This window comes from Arachis hypogaea, chromosome 4 (assembly GCF_003086295.3).
Source record: "Arachis hypogaea cultivar Tifrunner chromosome 4, arahy.Tifrunner.gnm2.J5K5, whole genome shotgun sequence".
Taxonomy (NCBI): Eukaryota; Viridiplantae; Streptophyta; class Magnoliopsida; order Fabales; family Fabaceae; genus Arachis; species Arachis hypogaea.
In genome coordinates this window covers 13095200-13111876 of record NC_092039.1, presented here as the reverse complement: position 1 = coordinate 13111876, position 16677 = coordinate 13095200, and the positions used below count along the sequence as shown (strand labels likewise).

Genomic DNA, 16677 nt, shown 5'->3' with positions numbered 1-16677 from the left:
TTTTTTCAAAACAGTTTCCTTATTCTTCCCCCTTTTTCATTGAAAAAAAAAATGTAAACTTGTTTGTAGGATTATAGCGTAAGAGTAGGATAAAAAAAAAAAACATTCCACTTCCTAATTGATACTTGTGACTAAAAGGTTATTTGGTAAAGTCAAACTTCCTGTGTTGCATAAGAAAGATGAAGGAATACAATACTAGAAAGAAGTAGTAGATGCACGAGTAAACTTTTTGAAAATATTTTTTTTATTATTAATTCTAAATGCTAACTTTAAACTTTAACTTCCATAAAAAAAAACAATGCTATAATAAAAATTAATTAATATTAACTAATTAAAATTTAGTTTCTAATAGTTATTTTTTTTTTGTCATAGTGCATTAGTTTTTAAAGGTCTGCTGCTACTGTTTAATAAATTGTTACATGTATATATAAAATAGAATTTAAATTTTTAATATTTATTTAAGTAAACAAGTGAAAATTCAAATTAGTTTCTTAATGCATTAGTTAGTAGGGTGAGATAGGGAGCTACCAAACTCCAACGCCAACCATCCAAGCCACCTTCCTTCTTTTGTAAAACGAAGAAAGACAAAGAAAAGAGAGGAAGTAAATTTTGTACAGCGAAGCCACCTACGCAACAACGCTTGCTCCCCCCAACTAACCCCATCCTCACTTGTCACGTGACACACACCCTCCCCCTTTTCCCTCACTATATAAACCCCCTCTCTCTTCTCTCCCCCGGCTTTCATTTCCAATTTCCCAACTCGCGCTCTCTTCCACTCACCTCCTCGCCCGAGTCAACAAGGTTCGCACTCGCTCTAACTAACTAACTCTAACCACCTAACTCAGCTCTTTCTTTCCTCTTCACCATCGTAGATCTCGTTTTTTACATCCTCCTGATGTTCAATTCATGTTAATCTTCATTTCAATTCCTAGTTTCACTTAGATGATGCATTCATTTGTTCATTCTTCTTCGTCTTTACTGTTGTTGTTTTTGTTTTATTCTATCTTGATTGTGTTGTTTGCATGATCAGTTCGAAATCTGCGGCGCATCTTCTGTATTCGTGTCGGAATTGAGAACTTTTTAGATTTTTGTTTGGTTGTTTGGAGTTCAAGTTTCGCCGATCTCGTGTGCATTCGGTATTAGATTCCGATTCTGACATTGACATGTTTCGGTTTTTAGTTTTGGGCTGAGTTTGAATGCGATATGGTGAAACTAAAATGTGCTTCTTGTTTGGTTGGCGTTTGTTGTCTAAAAAGAAACTTTGGTCATTTGATGGATCTGCTTCATTGACAAGCTTCCTTTTTTGTTTTTCAAATTTGTAATTAATGTGATGATGCGTTTTTTCTCTGTTGTCGTGATTGGTGAATTGTTGAGTCATCACTCATGAGTGTTAGGTGGTGTATTTGTTAGTTGATAGTCAAAACTGGTTAGTTACAGAGTAAGTGGAATGTGATCCTAAGCTACCTTGAAAAGCAATGTAAGGGATTCGGATTGTAGTCACCCCAAAGCTTCTCTTAGTATCTTACCCAAAAACCGAAAAAGAGGTTGTCTTTACTGGTGAGTGCAATTGTGAGCTTGAAACTATGCCTGTATTGTTGTCTTCCTTTCTGGGTTGCAGCCATTTGGAGTTCCAAATTGGTTTTCAGTGTGGTTGGTGTACTCTGTTTTGTTGCAAGATTGGTTTTTTACTTCACCCTTTGAATCTGTTTGATATCAGGTTAATGAAGTTCTGGGCCTTCAATTCTTGTTTCTGGTTTTCCCCTTATGTGATTACTAAGATCTAGAGTTCACGTGATTGTTTATTGTGAGATGTTAATCATACAAAAGCATATCTTCTTTAATCTCCAGTCCACATTTTGATCTCAAAGTTAGATGCTATTCTCTATATGTGATTTCAACTGGAGAACATGATAAGTTTTTAATATATATATTGTCAGTTTCTGTAATTTACATTTTAATTGTATGACGTTTGTTACAATAATGTACCAAACATTCTTTTATATTGCTTCTGTTGCAATATAGATTGTAATATACTAGTTTGTCATCAGATCTATCTCTTTATTCATCATGGCAACTGGGCAACTATTCTCCCGAACTACACAAGCATTGTTTTACAACTACAAGCAACTGCCCATCCAGCGGATGCTTGATTTCGACTTTCTTTGTGGTATATATTGGCTCTATATCTTATTATTCATTCAGACATGCTAGAGAAAATTATAAAATGGTCTTGATATTTGTCTTATTATTAATGGAAGCTCAAATTTTCTATTCATAGGAAGGGAAACACCATCAGTAGCTGGAATAATTAATCCTGGCTCTGAGGGATTTCAGAAGCTTTTTTTTGGTCAGGAAGAAATTGCAATCCCGGTTCATGCTAGGTATGTGAATCTGTTGCTTGTCCATCTCTAAATACAGACTATCCTTTTCCTGCTTTAAGTTTGGTTTTGAAACTGGTCATTGAGGAGTGATATTTTTTCATCATCATAACACACCAGTGAATACAAAGGAACCATCCTGTGTTGTATTTGTAATGAAATTCTTGTTTGTCCAAGCGTAATGTGTTGATAGTTGAATGTTGGGTTATTTTGCAGCATTGAAGCAGCTTGTGCTGCACATCCTACTGCTGATGTCTTCATCAATTTTGCATCATTTAGAAGGTCAGTAAATAATTTACTATTACTTTGAGCCTATGGCATCTTAATTAACAGTACATGAGGACAATGAAAAAGGTTTAATTTAAATGCAGTGCTGCCGCATCGTCCATGTCTGCTTTGAAGCAACCAACAGTTAGAGTTGTTGCTATAATTGCTGAAGGAGTACCCGAATCAGACACTAAGCAATTGATTGCGTATGCCAGGGCAAACAATAAGGTGAAAGTTGAACGAAACTGAAACCAAATCAACGCAACAGTTAAATAGAATAACCTGGACTTACTTTAATCTCCTGATTTTATAGGTTGTTATTGGTCCGGCCACTGTTGGAGGCATTCAAGCCGGTGCATTTAAAATTGGTGACACAGCTGGAACAATTGATAATATAATTCACTGCAAGCTCTACAGGCCCGGATCTGTTGGATTTGTTTCTAAATCTGTATGTGTTGCATTACCATCATCATCATCTTTCTCATACTCAGGATAGATCTTATATTCTTTTACTACTGTGATTATTATTTATTTATTTTAAAATAATCTTGTCCGGGAACCCCCTCTTGTATAAGGATCTCTAAGATTAGTTCAAGATGTCTTGTGCTCCTATATTTTTTACTTTTCGATGTCAAATTTGATACTTTTTTATTCTTCACTGTCTTATAACCAGAGTAAGATTTGACAAGTTGGAGCTAATTCAACTTCAAAATAGCTGTTGCAAGAAATTTCATAATTATCCCATGAGATTAATACAAATTATGTGTTTTGCCTGTATATGGATCTTAACTTCATCTAACAACTCGATTAGTATAATCTCTAGGCATTCGCTTCTAACCATTTTTAGGCTTTAGTAGGTTCAGTATGTATAAATAGATGGTAAAACTACATGTAGGTGCTAGTGCAACAGCACAAATTGGAATGGACTTGTATTGCAATTCTGTGGGTTCACTCAGACACCATATTTTTGGTCAGCATTGAACCCAGTCTGATCTTTGATTTCACAGTGGAAATGATGACATTGTGATCATAACTATGGTGAAACATAGGTTGTTAACTTGCTTAATAGCTTTTGTTAGCATTCATTGCCAGCTTTCCCCACCCTCTTTACCGTTGATAAATAATGGCAATGGTTATATCTTTATCTAAGGCAACAGTTTTACTTGAAACTGATTTTGTTTAATGTGAAGAATACAAAGGTCTATTGAAAATCTGTGTGTTATTGCTTTTGGCTGGGTATTTGATGATTCTGAGAGAAAACAACCTTCTATAAACTGCAGGGTGGAATGTCTAACGAATTATACAACACTATTGGCCGTGTATCTGATGGAATTTATGAAGGTAATACCAGGTTTATATGCCACTAATTTGAATATTTTGATGCTGGTGCTGAGTTATTTTTATTTTGTTTTGCTATAGGCATTGCCATTGGAGGAGATGTTTTCCCTGGTTCCACTCTTTCTGATCATGTTTTGCGGTTTAACAATATACCACAGGTAAAATTTTCACTTTCAGGTTGGTGAGTTACAAAAGAGTATTTAGAAAGCGTGTATAACTGATGGGAATTAGTATACAAACCTGGAATTACATTGAACCTCACCTCAGGTTAAAATGATAGTAGTACTTGGGGAGCTTGGTGGCCGAGATGAGTATTCCCTAGTTGAAGCCCTAAAACAAGGAAAAGTAACAAAACCAGTTGTTGCCTGGGTTAGTGGAACCTGTGCAAGACTCTTCAAATCTGAAGTGCAATTTGGTCATGCTGTATGTCACTGCTCCCTTTTCTTTGACTAATTTATAAATTAAATCATTCATCAGAAGGACAGCACTGTTAATTCCATTGGCACTTTTGTATATCAGGGAGCTAAGAGTGGGGGTGAGATGGAGTCTGCCCAAGCAAAAAATCAGGCACTAAAGGATGCTGGAGCTGTTGTTCCCACTTCATATGAAGCTTTGGAAGCTGCAATTAAAGAGACATTTGACAAATTGGTTAGTTTTCATGTATCATGAAATCTATATTTGATTGATTATTCTACCCTCTCCGTTTCCCCATAAGTTGGCAATGCTTTAAACAAGTCTTGTTTTATTTCCGTTATTAGCTATAAATTTAATATCGGGGTTGGCTTATTATTTGGTAGGTTGAAGAAGGAAAGATCACGCCAGTGAAGGAGATTACTCCTCCACCAATCCCTGAGGACCTAAACTCTGCAATCAAGAGTGGAAAAGTCCGAGCTCCTACTCATATCATTTCCACCATTTCTGATGACAGAGGTATGTTGGGAACCACTAATGATTTTGTGGCTTAGATGCATGAGTACAACAGAACTAAATTTTCTTCCAAAATTTTCCAAAGGTGAGGAGCCATGCTATGCTGGTGTACCCATGTCTTCCATTGTCGAAAAAGGTTTTGGTGTGGGTGATGTTATCTCTCTTTTGTGGTTTAAACGCAGCCTTCCACGTTACTGTACTCAATTTATTGAGGTAGGGTTTTCAATACAACAGAGCTATTCTTGAGTGTTTGCTCTTGCTTTCTTCTTTATGCATCTCTTGAGCCATGTTCAAGCTTTTCTTTAGGTGATTCATTGTGGTGCCAGTTTTCCATTTAGATATTTATCGCTAAAGAAGACTTGATAATATCTTTCTGGTAACTTACATTGGTCAGATCTGCATCATGCTATGTGCCGACCATGGTCCCTGTGTCTCAGGTGCTCACAATACTATTGTGACAGCAAGGGCTGGGAAGGACCTAGTTTCCAGTCTTGTATCAGGTAAATACATGCCTTTCTCCATTTTGAAGCAGGCTTGGCAGGGTGACCATAGATGTTAGCAATGTCTTGATGTGGTTAGTAATTCATGAGCTTCTGAAACAGGTTTGCTTACAATTGGTCCTCGATTTGGAGGTGCCATTGATGATGCTGCTCGCTACTTCAAGGATGCTCATGATAGGGTATGATTAATAAAATTTTTAGAGGAAGGGAATCCACATATTTCAGGGGGAGTGGGAATTTATAGATGCACCTTTTCTCCTTTCTATAATACTACAACATTTGAAAAGAATCTAACATGCAGTAGTATACGTTCTGTTACCACAGGGCCTTACACCTTATGAATTTGTAGAAAATATGAAGAAGAAGGGCATTCGTGTGCCAGGAATAGGGCACAGGTATCATAATACTGTCTGTTAATTTATTAAGCAATAATTGGTTTCTCTGTAGTTGTATATAACCTGTATACTTGGCACTGGTGAGATCAACTTGTAGAAGTAATTGTAACCTCTTGACGAGGCTTTACTTTTCTTTAAAATATACCTGAATATCTTAATTTTTGTTTTTTGTGTAAAAGGATCAAGAATCGTGACAACAAGGATAAGAGAGTTGAACTGCTACAGAAGTTTGCACGGACTCATTTTCCTTCCGTGAAATACATGGAATATGCTGTTCAAGTTGAAGCCTACACCCTTACAAAGGCAAATAATCTAGTTCTTAATGTAGACGGTGCGATTGGGTCCCTTTTCTTGGATCTTCTTGCTGGTAGTGGAATGTTCACCAAGCAAGAGATTGATGAAATTGTGGAGATCGGCTATCTGAATGGTCTCTTTGTTCTGGCACGCTCCATAGGTCTGATTGGGTGAGTTCATTAATTTAAATATGCACATTTCTCTTCAAGAGCACAGTTTTGCGCCTTTTATGCACAATTCATTGAGTTCCACTTCAGTTAGCTGGTCCTCAGTCACATGCTGTCTATGCCTGATTGGATGATCTTGTTTGAATCAATTGATCTATCTCAATCCAGCATCTACCCCCTAAAAAGAAAAAAAAAAAAACACTATGTGGCTTGTTCTCATTGGTTGTTCCTTAATTTTATATTTTCAGGCACACCTTTGACCAAAAGAGATTGAAGCAGCCGCTCTATCGCCACCCATGGGAGGATGTTCTCTACACAAAGTGAGTGTGTTTTTTATTGCTTAGCTGGAAGAACTTTGCCACGAGAAAGGAATTGGAGTCTGAAATATATGCTGGAATGAATCTTTCTTTTTTAGCTGTTAGACTAGTGAGTGTTGTACGATCTATTATTGGTGGCATTCTGTCTTCCATTCTTAAAGTAGTATTAAAAATTCGTACAGCAAGAACGAACTCAATTCAATTTATAATCAATTTTAAGAATTATTTCTCTTGATGAATCTGATCTCTCTTCTGTTGTGGCTTCAAAAGGAATTGATCATTAAGTTCCGCAATTTTGAGAACTTGAGCATTTAGTGTTTGTTGTTGGTAGCCACTATTTTTATGCCCAATTAATGGAAGGTTGGGTACTCCGTAGTCCATATTCCATAGATAGACTTGAAATTTTGAATAATGTGTGGCCAATCTTCTTATCCACACCAGAGACCCTTGTGGCCTTGTCCCCTTCAGTGTTGTACTTGTACCACTAATATGTACTATTCCAAGTTTGTTGTTATACAATATATCATTTTTCTGAACAAAATAACTTTTACCTGTTGACAATGATACTTCAACTGAAAATAAAGATAAATGTTAAATTAATCACTTGCATCTCTATCTAAATTATCTTTTTCAAGTAATGAACTAACTAATTTTCTTTGGAGGAGTGCTACACATACAAGTCTTTTTGACTTACAAGTCTTACAAGTTGCTACACATATGGGTTTTTTAATGCGTTATTTAATCGTTTTTTGTTTTCAAAGCGCTACACTCAGAACGGTTCTTCTTCCTCTTCCTTTTCTTCTTCTTCTTTGTTTTTTTTTTTCGATTTTCATGGTTTTTGAAATTAAGCTTTGAAATCGTTTTGAAGAAGAAGCACTAAAAGATGAGGAGAAAGAGGAAGAGTTCTGAATTATGCAACGAATTTTGGGTGTATTTCTTAAATCTTTTGGGTGTATTTTCGTAATCCTTTGGGTGTATTTCTATAATCCTTTTGAAGATAATGGAACTTCAGAAATACATTCAAACGATTACAGAAATACACCCAAATGATTACAGAAATACACCCAAAACGATTATAGGAATACACCCAAAGGATTACAGAAATACACCCAAAAGATTACAAAATTACACCCAAAGAATTTAAGAAATACACCCAAAATTCGTTGAAGTACATCTTATGCATAATTCAGAACTCTTTCTCTTTCTCCTCCTCATCTTCTGCTGCTTCTTCTTCAAAAACGATTTCACCATGAAAAATCGAAAAAAAAAACGAGAGAACAGAGAGAAAAAAACGTAAATGAAGAAGAAGAGGAAGACGAGGAAGAAGAACGTGCAGAAACGAAAGAAAAGAAGAAGAAGAAGAGTAAGAGGAAGAAGAACGTGCAACAAGAAGAAGAAGAAGGAGGAGAAAGAGAAGGCAAAAAACGAAAGAAAAGAAGAAGGAGAAGACGAAGAGGAAGAAGAATGATTCGAAGCGCGTTTTGAGTTAGTTTTAATTGAACTTATATGGGAAGAATAACTCTTTTCTTTGTTGGTTGATAGATAGGATATTAACCCTATGAATCAATAGACATTACTTATCCCTTTCAAGCTTACAGTATTATTTGCACACAAAAAAAAAACAAAGACTTGTGTTTTGGGAAACACTAACTCTATTAGTATTCAGGACTAGGTAGATTAGATACTAATTCAATATTATTGATTAACAAAATCGTAATCAGATTCCACTTTTCTGGCTAATTTGTAACTTAGGAAAAAAATTTTGGTGAAGAGTAGAATTAAATGGAAAATGAAGAACCTGTACAATACACATGAATTGATTTTGGGATTTTTTTCTTTACTGAAAAAAGTAATATTCACTCTTAACTATAGTATTAGCCGATAAGAGGAGACATGGATTTGAAACATGCTTGTGCATGTATTTTTTTTTTCTTTTTTCTTTTGGTTTGTCTTATACTAAATTTCTTTCTCTTGAAAGTAACGAAGATCAAATTTAAGATCTTTTGGTAATAGAAGATCTATTGTGAAATCACTTGCGTCAAAAGCTTAAAAAAAATAAAATTAAATATATAAATCAATTTTGACAGTGATATTACAATATAGTTCTTCTATTAGTTCATTAGATTTTTGGTTCAATCAAATTATGAGAACTCTTTACAAATTATCAGACAAGAGAGAGCAAATAAAAGTACTATTTCCACTATTTTACTAATGTAACCTTATGTGTAAACACTAAACAATGTTATAATAATGCTATATTGATAAAAGGGTTGGCATATTAAATATTAATAATATATTTTAAGAGAGTCATATTTCGATAATTAACTCTCGAAAAGTAATGGAAATAAGATTTTTTAGCCTTCAACCTTTAGCCAAAAGGATGCTAAATGAGGCTCTTATAATTATTAGTAGTTGTATCCAAATTTTACCAGCTGTGCTAATGACTTAACACAAAGATTTGGAGAGTATTCAAAATCAAGCCCTGTTTCTCGGTGTTATTCTGAAACCAATGCACTGAAGTCTTTTAGCCTTTATTGGAGGGAGGACATCAAATGAACAGGGGCAAAAGGCAAGTATTAGAGAAGGGGGCAAAAGGCAAGTATTAGAGAAGGGGTAATGGCCCCCCCTAAATAAAAAATTTTAATGTATAAAGATCATTAATTTTTATATTAGTCCCCTTTAATTTTAATTTTTTTTTCTAATATTATACTTTTATGTTGTCCCCTCCTAAAAGTTACTCTAGTTCCGCCCCTGCAAATGAGGGTCATGATCAATGTTTAAGTATCTGAATTTCTTAGCAACTACCAAGGTTGTTCTTTTTCCTTTTTTCTAAAAAAAAACTGTGATCAAGCTAAACATCATTTTAAAATATTATTCCATTGTACCATCATAAACGCCCATGCTCCGATTTGTTAGATCAAACAATTACTATATGAAATTAAAAGTTATCGCTATTAATTAAGATTTAAATAAATTTTTGTTACATTAGCAGCTGTCATATATTCCTTTTATTTTTTTTCCCTTGAGAACATATATTCTACTTTGATTCTAACTCATTATATCACTGTCAAGACAAAGTGCAGCCACGTGAACAACATTCTTCCATTGGCTTAAATCATCTCACACAAGAGCCCCCACCCATCCTGTCATTTTTGCAAGCACTTTTTTCTTTTTTTTTCCCACATGGTCCATCACAATTCAAGCATCTATTGGTGTTGAAAATTAATGTGACATGTTGTCTTTGAAAACTTTAAAAAGTTGATATGGCCATGGGGACTATTAAAGTTCTTTTTGTTATTATTAATTCAATATATGTGATTTCAATAAGTTATGAAAGGATTGGAGAGTTATCTTTATCTAAGACAAGCTCCACGAGGATCACTCTAATCATGTCCACCATGATTGTTATGTGATTTTAATAGTTTTGGGACCTTCGGTATGATCGCTTCACATCATGTAATATTAATAAAGGTAAACTACTTATTATATTCTAAAATATTTATGATTAAATAATATTTCACACCATGTTTTTAGAAAATACATGTAAAAGATACTGTAAAATTTAATATTTAGATTTTTTAGTTTTTTTAAAAAAATTTCATAATCTAAAAAGACAAAAAAATAATTTTGTGAAAAATTACTATAATTTTAAAATTACAAATATTACATTATTTTATGATACTTATATGAATGATCAATTAATAATACAGATAAGGTAAATCAAGAAAAGCCTAAACTCTGTATCTATTTAACATCTTAAAACTTTTTTCACATATTTTTTGATAGTTTATCAGTGGCTAAGAGAATGGTGGTTGAATCTTAGTTCCTTTTTTGCTTAATAACACTTGCTGTCAGAACACTTGAGGAGATATTTTTATTTTTGTCCCGTGCCTAGTCAAGAGACATTTTCTTTTTGTCTCGTAACCAGCCACGAGATATTTTTCAATTTTGTCTCCTATGCAGTAGAAACAGAAATGGAGTAGAAGAGAGAGAAAATCACACTCAGATGTATCCTGGTTCAGTTGCTAAGTGCAATGCAGCCTACATCCAGTCTCCATCACAACAATGATGGAATTTCACTATAATCATGATTACATACACCAATTTTTCCTAGGAACTACCCTTCCTATCCGAGACAAGTCCAGAATCTAATTCCCACTCCTGAACTTGACTTGGTCACTGCCAAGCTTCCAACTGCTAAGTGCTAACCCAACTTGCAAGGGGATTCCCACAGAATCATGAAACACAACACAGATGTACAAAGGACCTCTAAGGACATGTATGGCTTTTTCTTTTAATTTTGTACTCTCTGCCTTTTTCCACTCTATGGCTTTTTCTTACAAACCTCAATGTTTACCTTTTTCCATGAGACTCAAGACAGACAAAATTAAACAGAAAAATACAAAATGAAGAACATTAAAGGAGAAAAACTTCTGTTAGCTCAGGTAGCTATATGAACACTGTGCTTTTCACTCTTTTCCTTGCTTCAAGCCCTGCCTGTTCTCCCTTATTTATAAAAGGGGAAGCCTCCACGGTTGAAACTGTTGAACCAAGCTAAATTTCTTCTTCTTCATGCAAAACGGGTTCGGCCAGAGAGAGAGAGAGAGGAGAGATAACCGAATGTAAAACCCAACATGCAATTACTTCTGTGTCTTTCCTTCACACCAAGCTTCACCAATCCGAGCCATCCATCTTGACTTACACTCCAAGAAGGATTCCTAGGCCTTGATATGTTCTTGATGCATGACAGCTTCTCGTACTCCACTTTTGCTTCCTCCTTCACGTAGCCTCCTTAGCTACCTTTTGTGATGAGTGAACACAAAGTAGAGACGAGCCATGCCTCTGAGATCTTCTTCCTCTGACCGAGATCATCTTCTTCCATTTTTGGTATGGAGAGCATGGGCTTACTTCACCAAATCTTACCCCTTTTTGGTGAAGATCTCAGCCACAACATACTTTATGTTTTCTTTTTCTTGGTGCCATCATTACAATGGTTTCTAGCTTGCTTCTAGCTTCCACTTCTTTACCCTGATATCTTGCAAAATCTTCCATGCCTTTCTCTGTGAAGTGACCGAATGCAAGAAGAGAGATGAGAGAGAAGAGAGAAAACTTTTAATGGATTTGAATGAAGAAATCAAAATGAATTAATTCACTTTCCTTTTTTTTTTTTTGCTTTAGATAGCGTGTAGTATTGATGATAACAATTAAATCAATTGCTAATTTCTCTCTCATGATTCCCATGCAATTAATGATAATTGAATAAGTTTGAAATCCATCACATGATGGAAATGGGATCCGTTTGAAAGCATTCCTTACTTTCTCTCTATTTGTTTTCGGACCAAGCAAGCTAGTGTCTAGCAAAAATTAATTTGGGCTAATAATAATAATTAAATCTGGCCCAACATTATAATAATAATTCAGCCACTCATCATATATTTTTGCATCAAGGCTGATAATTAACCAATTGGACTTATTTCCACAATATGTTGGCCCAACTAATTCAAGCATTGCTTTAACCAAAATAATTAAAATATTTTGTTCCAAGGATGAGTTTTAGCATTTCATTGGGCTTGTTATTTTTCTTTTCGGCCCAACACAAATCTGCACAAACAAAATTATTAATTTAGCAATTATAAATATGAAGATCTAATTAATAATTTTGTAATTATTTGTTCTAATAATGTTTGATCATTATCAATTTAACTTGGAGTTTTCCAAACTCATCATTTTTCATAGTAGGAATAATTTTTGGTGATAATTATGTGAAGTTTATAGATAAAAATTAATAGATAATTTGATATATTTAACTAAATTATTATCTAATAGTTTAACTATTAACTTTATATAAAAATAACTACACCTAAATTTTCAATATAATTTCCTTCCTATTCCAATTCCATGGATATATAACTCATTGATCTTGATGGAAATTATTGTATTCAATAAAAACTATATTAGATTTAGTATATTAAGATAAATAAAGTTAATATTTTTTAATTATCTCATATAATAACACATTATAAATTAAGTCAAAACACTAAATCATTAAATATTGATTAAAGTACGTAATATACTTTTAAAAATAAAATAAATATTTTGATGTTAAACAATTTTCATTTGAAGCACATTTTAAACATGTATTTTATCGTAAAAGAAAATGTTGTTACAAGTAATAACTCCATTTCAAACACCTAATAATTCAAAAAAAAAAATTAGAATAAATTTTTATGAAATTAATTAATATACAAATAATTATTTATGAGGTAAAAATCTCCAAATTAAGGGATAGTAAAATGCTTAGAGTACTATTTTTTTCTTCTCGCAAAACTTAGGGCTTTTTACTTAAATAAAATAAATTATGTTAAATTGATTAGATTCTCCTGAATCAAATTTTAAAACGTGAATACTCTCTTCTTACTATTATATAAATTGTCCTAGGGACATGAAAGTTATATAACATGATATGCATACATGGGCCATTGGAGTAAGGAGTAAATTGTGCTAGGATAAAAAAGGTTTAGAGTTGGCTATAAATCGTCCTAGTGGGTTTAAGGTGTTTTGAGGCTAACACACCTAGGTGGCACAATTTATAGGTAGTACGTAACCCTAAGCCCCATAGAGCGATTTATGCTCAATTTCAGTAACCCTCAAAATTCAGTCACAATTTATTCTCAAATTAGTAATCCTAAGAAGGTTAGAACGATTTATGATGACAAATTTTCTATAAATAAACGAGTGTGGTGTCAAACGAAGAACATTTGAAGTTTATTGAGTTTTGAGAGAGATGAGTGACACTATATTTTTGTTAGTTTATCACCGAGAAATAATTGATGAAAACACAAGTGAGGGTGTCACATTCTCTAGTAAAAAGCAGATTAGTGTATTTGTAAATCCGTCAACGACTTTGATGAAATTACAGAATAATATATTATAAAAGGCGGAAAAATATGGAAAGAAATGTGTGGAACAATTATTTTTTTGAATTCCTATCTCACTGAAGTAAGGTTATGTTAAGCTTGGAAAGTACGAGATGCTTAGTGATGACGACATGTGAGTTATATTTCACAGCCAAGCAAGATTTTTTGACTTAAGCGCTATGAAGTTGTTTGCCAGAATGGTTGATGTAGAGGGTAGCTCTAGTGGATCCGCTCTGAATCCGTCAACTGGCATCATAGAAAGGAGCTCTAGTGCCATTCCAGCTGGGCAACCGATGACTCCCTTTGTTTCATCTCCATCATTTGTGGCTGATTTGCCTATTCAGGCAGATGACTTAAGTGATGGGCGTACCTTTGAAGAGCTCGCAGTTCCAATAGGAGCAGCACCTTTAGTAGACGGTGCACCGACATTCATGGAAGTAAGAGAGAGAGATCCATTTACAGAGGCTATAGGCAATGATGGGTCGGATTCAGAGTCATCGATTATTGGTGATGAAAGCTGGCAAGGAAGGCACCACACGTGCCGGGGGAGCACAAATCCAGGCAAGTAGTCAGACACAGCAGTACCCTTGACACTTTTCAACTTTGGACCTTGATGCAATGAATCAACTTGCATTTTCAGATCAGCAGCACCCTATTATTCACGAAGATAGGCCTAGTATGATTGGCATGGACGAGTTTAAAATTGGGCAACGGTTTGAAACCAAAAAAAAAGTTGTACTAACAGTCAAGAGTTATAATATTTATCGTGGTGTAGAGTATAAAGTGTTTGAGTTTGACTAATTGAAGTATCATGAAAAGTGTGTACAGTTTGGGAATGGATGTAACTAGCTGATACATATGACTATGCAGCAGAAGAAAGGCTACTAAGAAGTTAAAAAGTACAATGGACCACACGTATGTCTAGAAACAGAGATATCGACGGATCACAGCTCGATTATCATGTCATCTGTGCTTCAATTCTATCGTTGGTCATGGCGGATGCATCAGTTTTCGTTAAGGTATTGCAGAATATGATGTCGTCAAAGTTTAGTTTCAAGCCCAGCTATAGGAAGGTGTGGATGGCCAAGAAGAAGGTGATTGCTCAGATATATGGAGACCGGAAGGAGTCTTACAACCAGATACCAAGGTGGATCATCGGGGTTTAGTTTTATATGCCGGGTACTATAGCAGTGTTGCATACTTCACCAGTGAGGGCAGATAATACGGTGGATGGAACGAAAATTTTTTTCATCGATTATTTTGGATGTTTCCTCTGTGTGTTGGGAAATTCAAGTATTGCAAACTACTGATATCTATCGTACTCATTTATATGGGAAGTATAAGGGTACTATGCTAATGGAGATTGCACAAGATGAAAACTCCAATATTTTCCCAGTTGCATTCAGGATAATCGAGGACGGGAATACAGATTCGTGGAAGTTTTTTCAAAGTCACCTTCATCAGTACGTGACTCTCCAGCCCGGCATTTTAGTGATCTTTGACCGGCATAATGCCATCAAGGCTACCCTAGTTGCGGAAGATGGTGGGTGGCTCCATCAATAGCATACAGTGCATTCTGTGCACAATACATCGCTACTAACTTCACTCTAAACTTCAAGTCTAAGGATGCCCAGAAGAATTCTCGTGAATGCCGCATATACGAAGACTGAGGAAAAGCATCAGTATTACATGGACATAATGAGGAAGGAAGACCCTGCCATGGTTGATTGGTGTGACAAGATTGGATTGGAGTTATCGACTCAATATCGGGATGGAGGTTGTCGATACGGGAAGATGACAACAAACATTTCTGAGTGTATTAATACCACGCTGAAGGAAACACGTAAGCTACCGGTGGGCGAATACCTCGGAAAATCATCAGGTCGTTCCTTTCTGGAATGTGCTGAACTCCCCTAAGTTGGGATAAAACCTTATCAACCTGATGCCATTCGATTGAGGCAAACTAGATCAATGCAGTTGTCGGCTTCCACAATAGCATGTTATCAGGCCTTAGAATATCAGGATGGACTACTTGGATAACCTTAAGATCATTGTATGGCATCCAAATGAACTGCTGATGTGAGGATTATCGTCGGCTTATAATTTCTTCTCGATAAAAGAAATCGCTTCGCTGCAAGTATAGATCCAAACCGACAAATAACCCCCAATCAAAGTTTAATTTTGGCTGTCACAAGTTCAACCCAATAAAAATATCCGAGAGTATTACTCCTGGGTCATTCTTCCTAGGAATTACAATCGAATGCTCAATTATTGGTTATGAGGTTCACAGGGTGGGTTGATAATAAAGATGCAAGAATTTAAATGACAAAAAATTTAAAGGACAATAAAATTAAATCAACAATTACTAAAAAGAGGCATTTATGGCAATGATTGAGAGTCTAGGTTTTCTATCCTAGTCATTAATTATAATACAATAGTTATCAAAAGTTAAGCCTATTACATTATCTCCACATCGGAAGAAAGTCTAATATGCCTAATTAACCTTAATCCATAAGTAATTTCAATGGAAACAAGATCAACTAACAACTCTAGATCACCAATCTAAATTGGGTGTTAATAACTCAAGATTGCCTAGTTTCTCTTTCCAAGCCAAGAATGCTCAAAATCTACTCTAAAATTCAACCAAGCATTTTATCAAACACTTGGAAGGCATAAAAGGGAAGTAAGGTAAAATTGCAAGAAATATAAATTCTACAACTACCTAAAGTAAGAAAATAGCAATAGAAACTCAATTTAACATTAAAGAAACATAAAGCATAAATTGCATTGATGGAAATTGAAATTAACAAGAGTGTTCATAAACTAAAAAGAGATATAAAAAAATTAACAAGAAGAAATAAGAGAATTAAACTACTAAAGCATGAAAATGTAATTAAAACTACACTAAAACAAGAATTAAAGAGGAAAATTAAACTAAGAACCTTAATTCTAGAGAGAAGAAGGAGCTTCTCTCTCTAGAAAACTACCCTAAGACATGTTTCTACACTACACTAATTGCTTCCCCCTTTCTCCTTCTTGATTTTGACCTCTAATAGCATCAGAAATGAGTTGGACTTGGGCCTGGATGGCTCAGAAATTGCCTCCAGCTAGGGGTGGCAAATGGGCCTAAATCCGCCGAGTCGGTCCGCGTAACCCGCCAAAAAAGGCGGGTTGGGC

The 16677-nt window shown here is 34.9% G+C and overlaps 1 protein-coding gene across 1 annotated transcript; it reads left to right on the top strand.

Moving 5' to 3' along the window:
* Window positions 1–576: 576 nt before the first annotated feature.
* On the top strand, window positions 577–6822 carry LOC112796325 (ATP-citrate synthase beta chain protein 1). The gene is made up of 17 exons (XM_025838712.3): window positions 577–801; window positions 2049–2167; window positions 2279–2381; window positions 2595–2660; window positions 2750–2873; window positions 2959–3093; window positions 3926–3986; window positions 4065–4141; window positions 4251–4406; window positions 4503–4631; window positions 4781–4913; window positions 4996–5123; window positions 5305–5410; window positions 5513–5589; window positions 5735–5805; window positions 5985–6269; window positions 6515–6822. The coding sequence occupies exons 2-17, from the start codon at window positions 2068–2070 to the stop codon at window positions 6588–6590; spliced, it is 1827 nt and encodes a 608-aa protein (XP_025694497.1). The 5' UTR covers window positions 577–801; window positions 2049–2067; the 3' UTR covers window positions 6591–6822.
* The last annotated feature ends 9855 nt before the right edge of the window (window positions 6823–16677 follow it).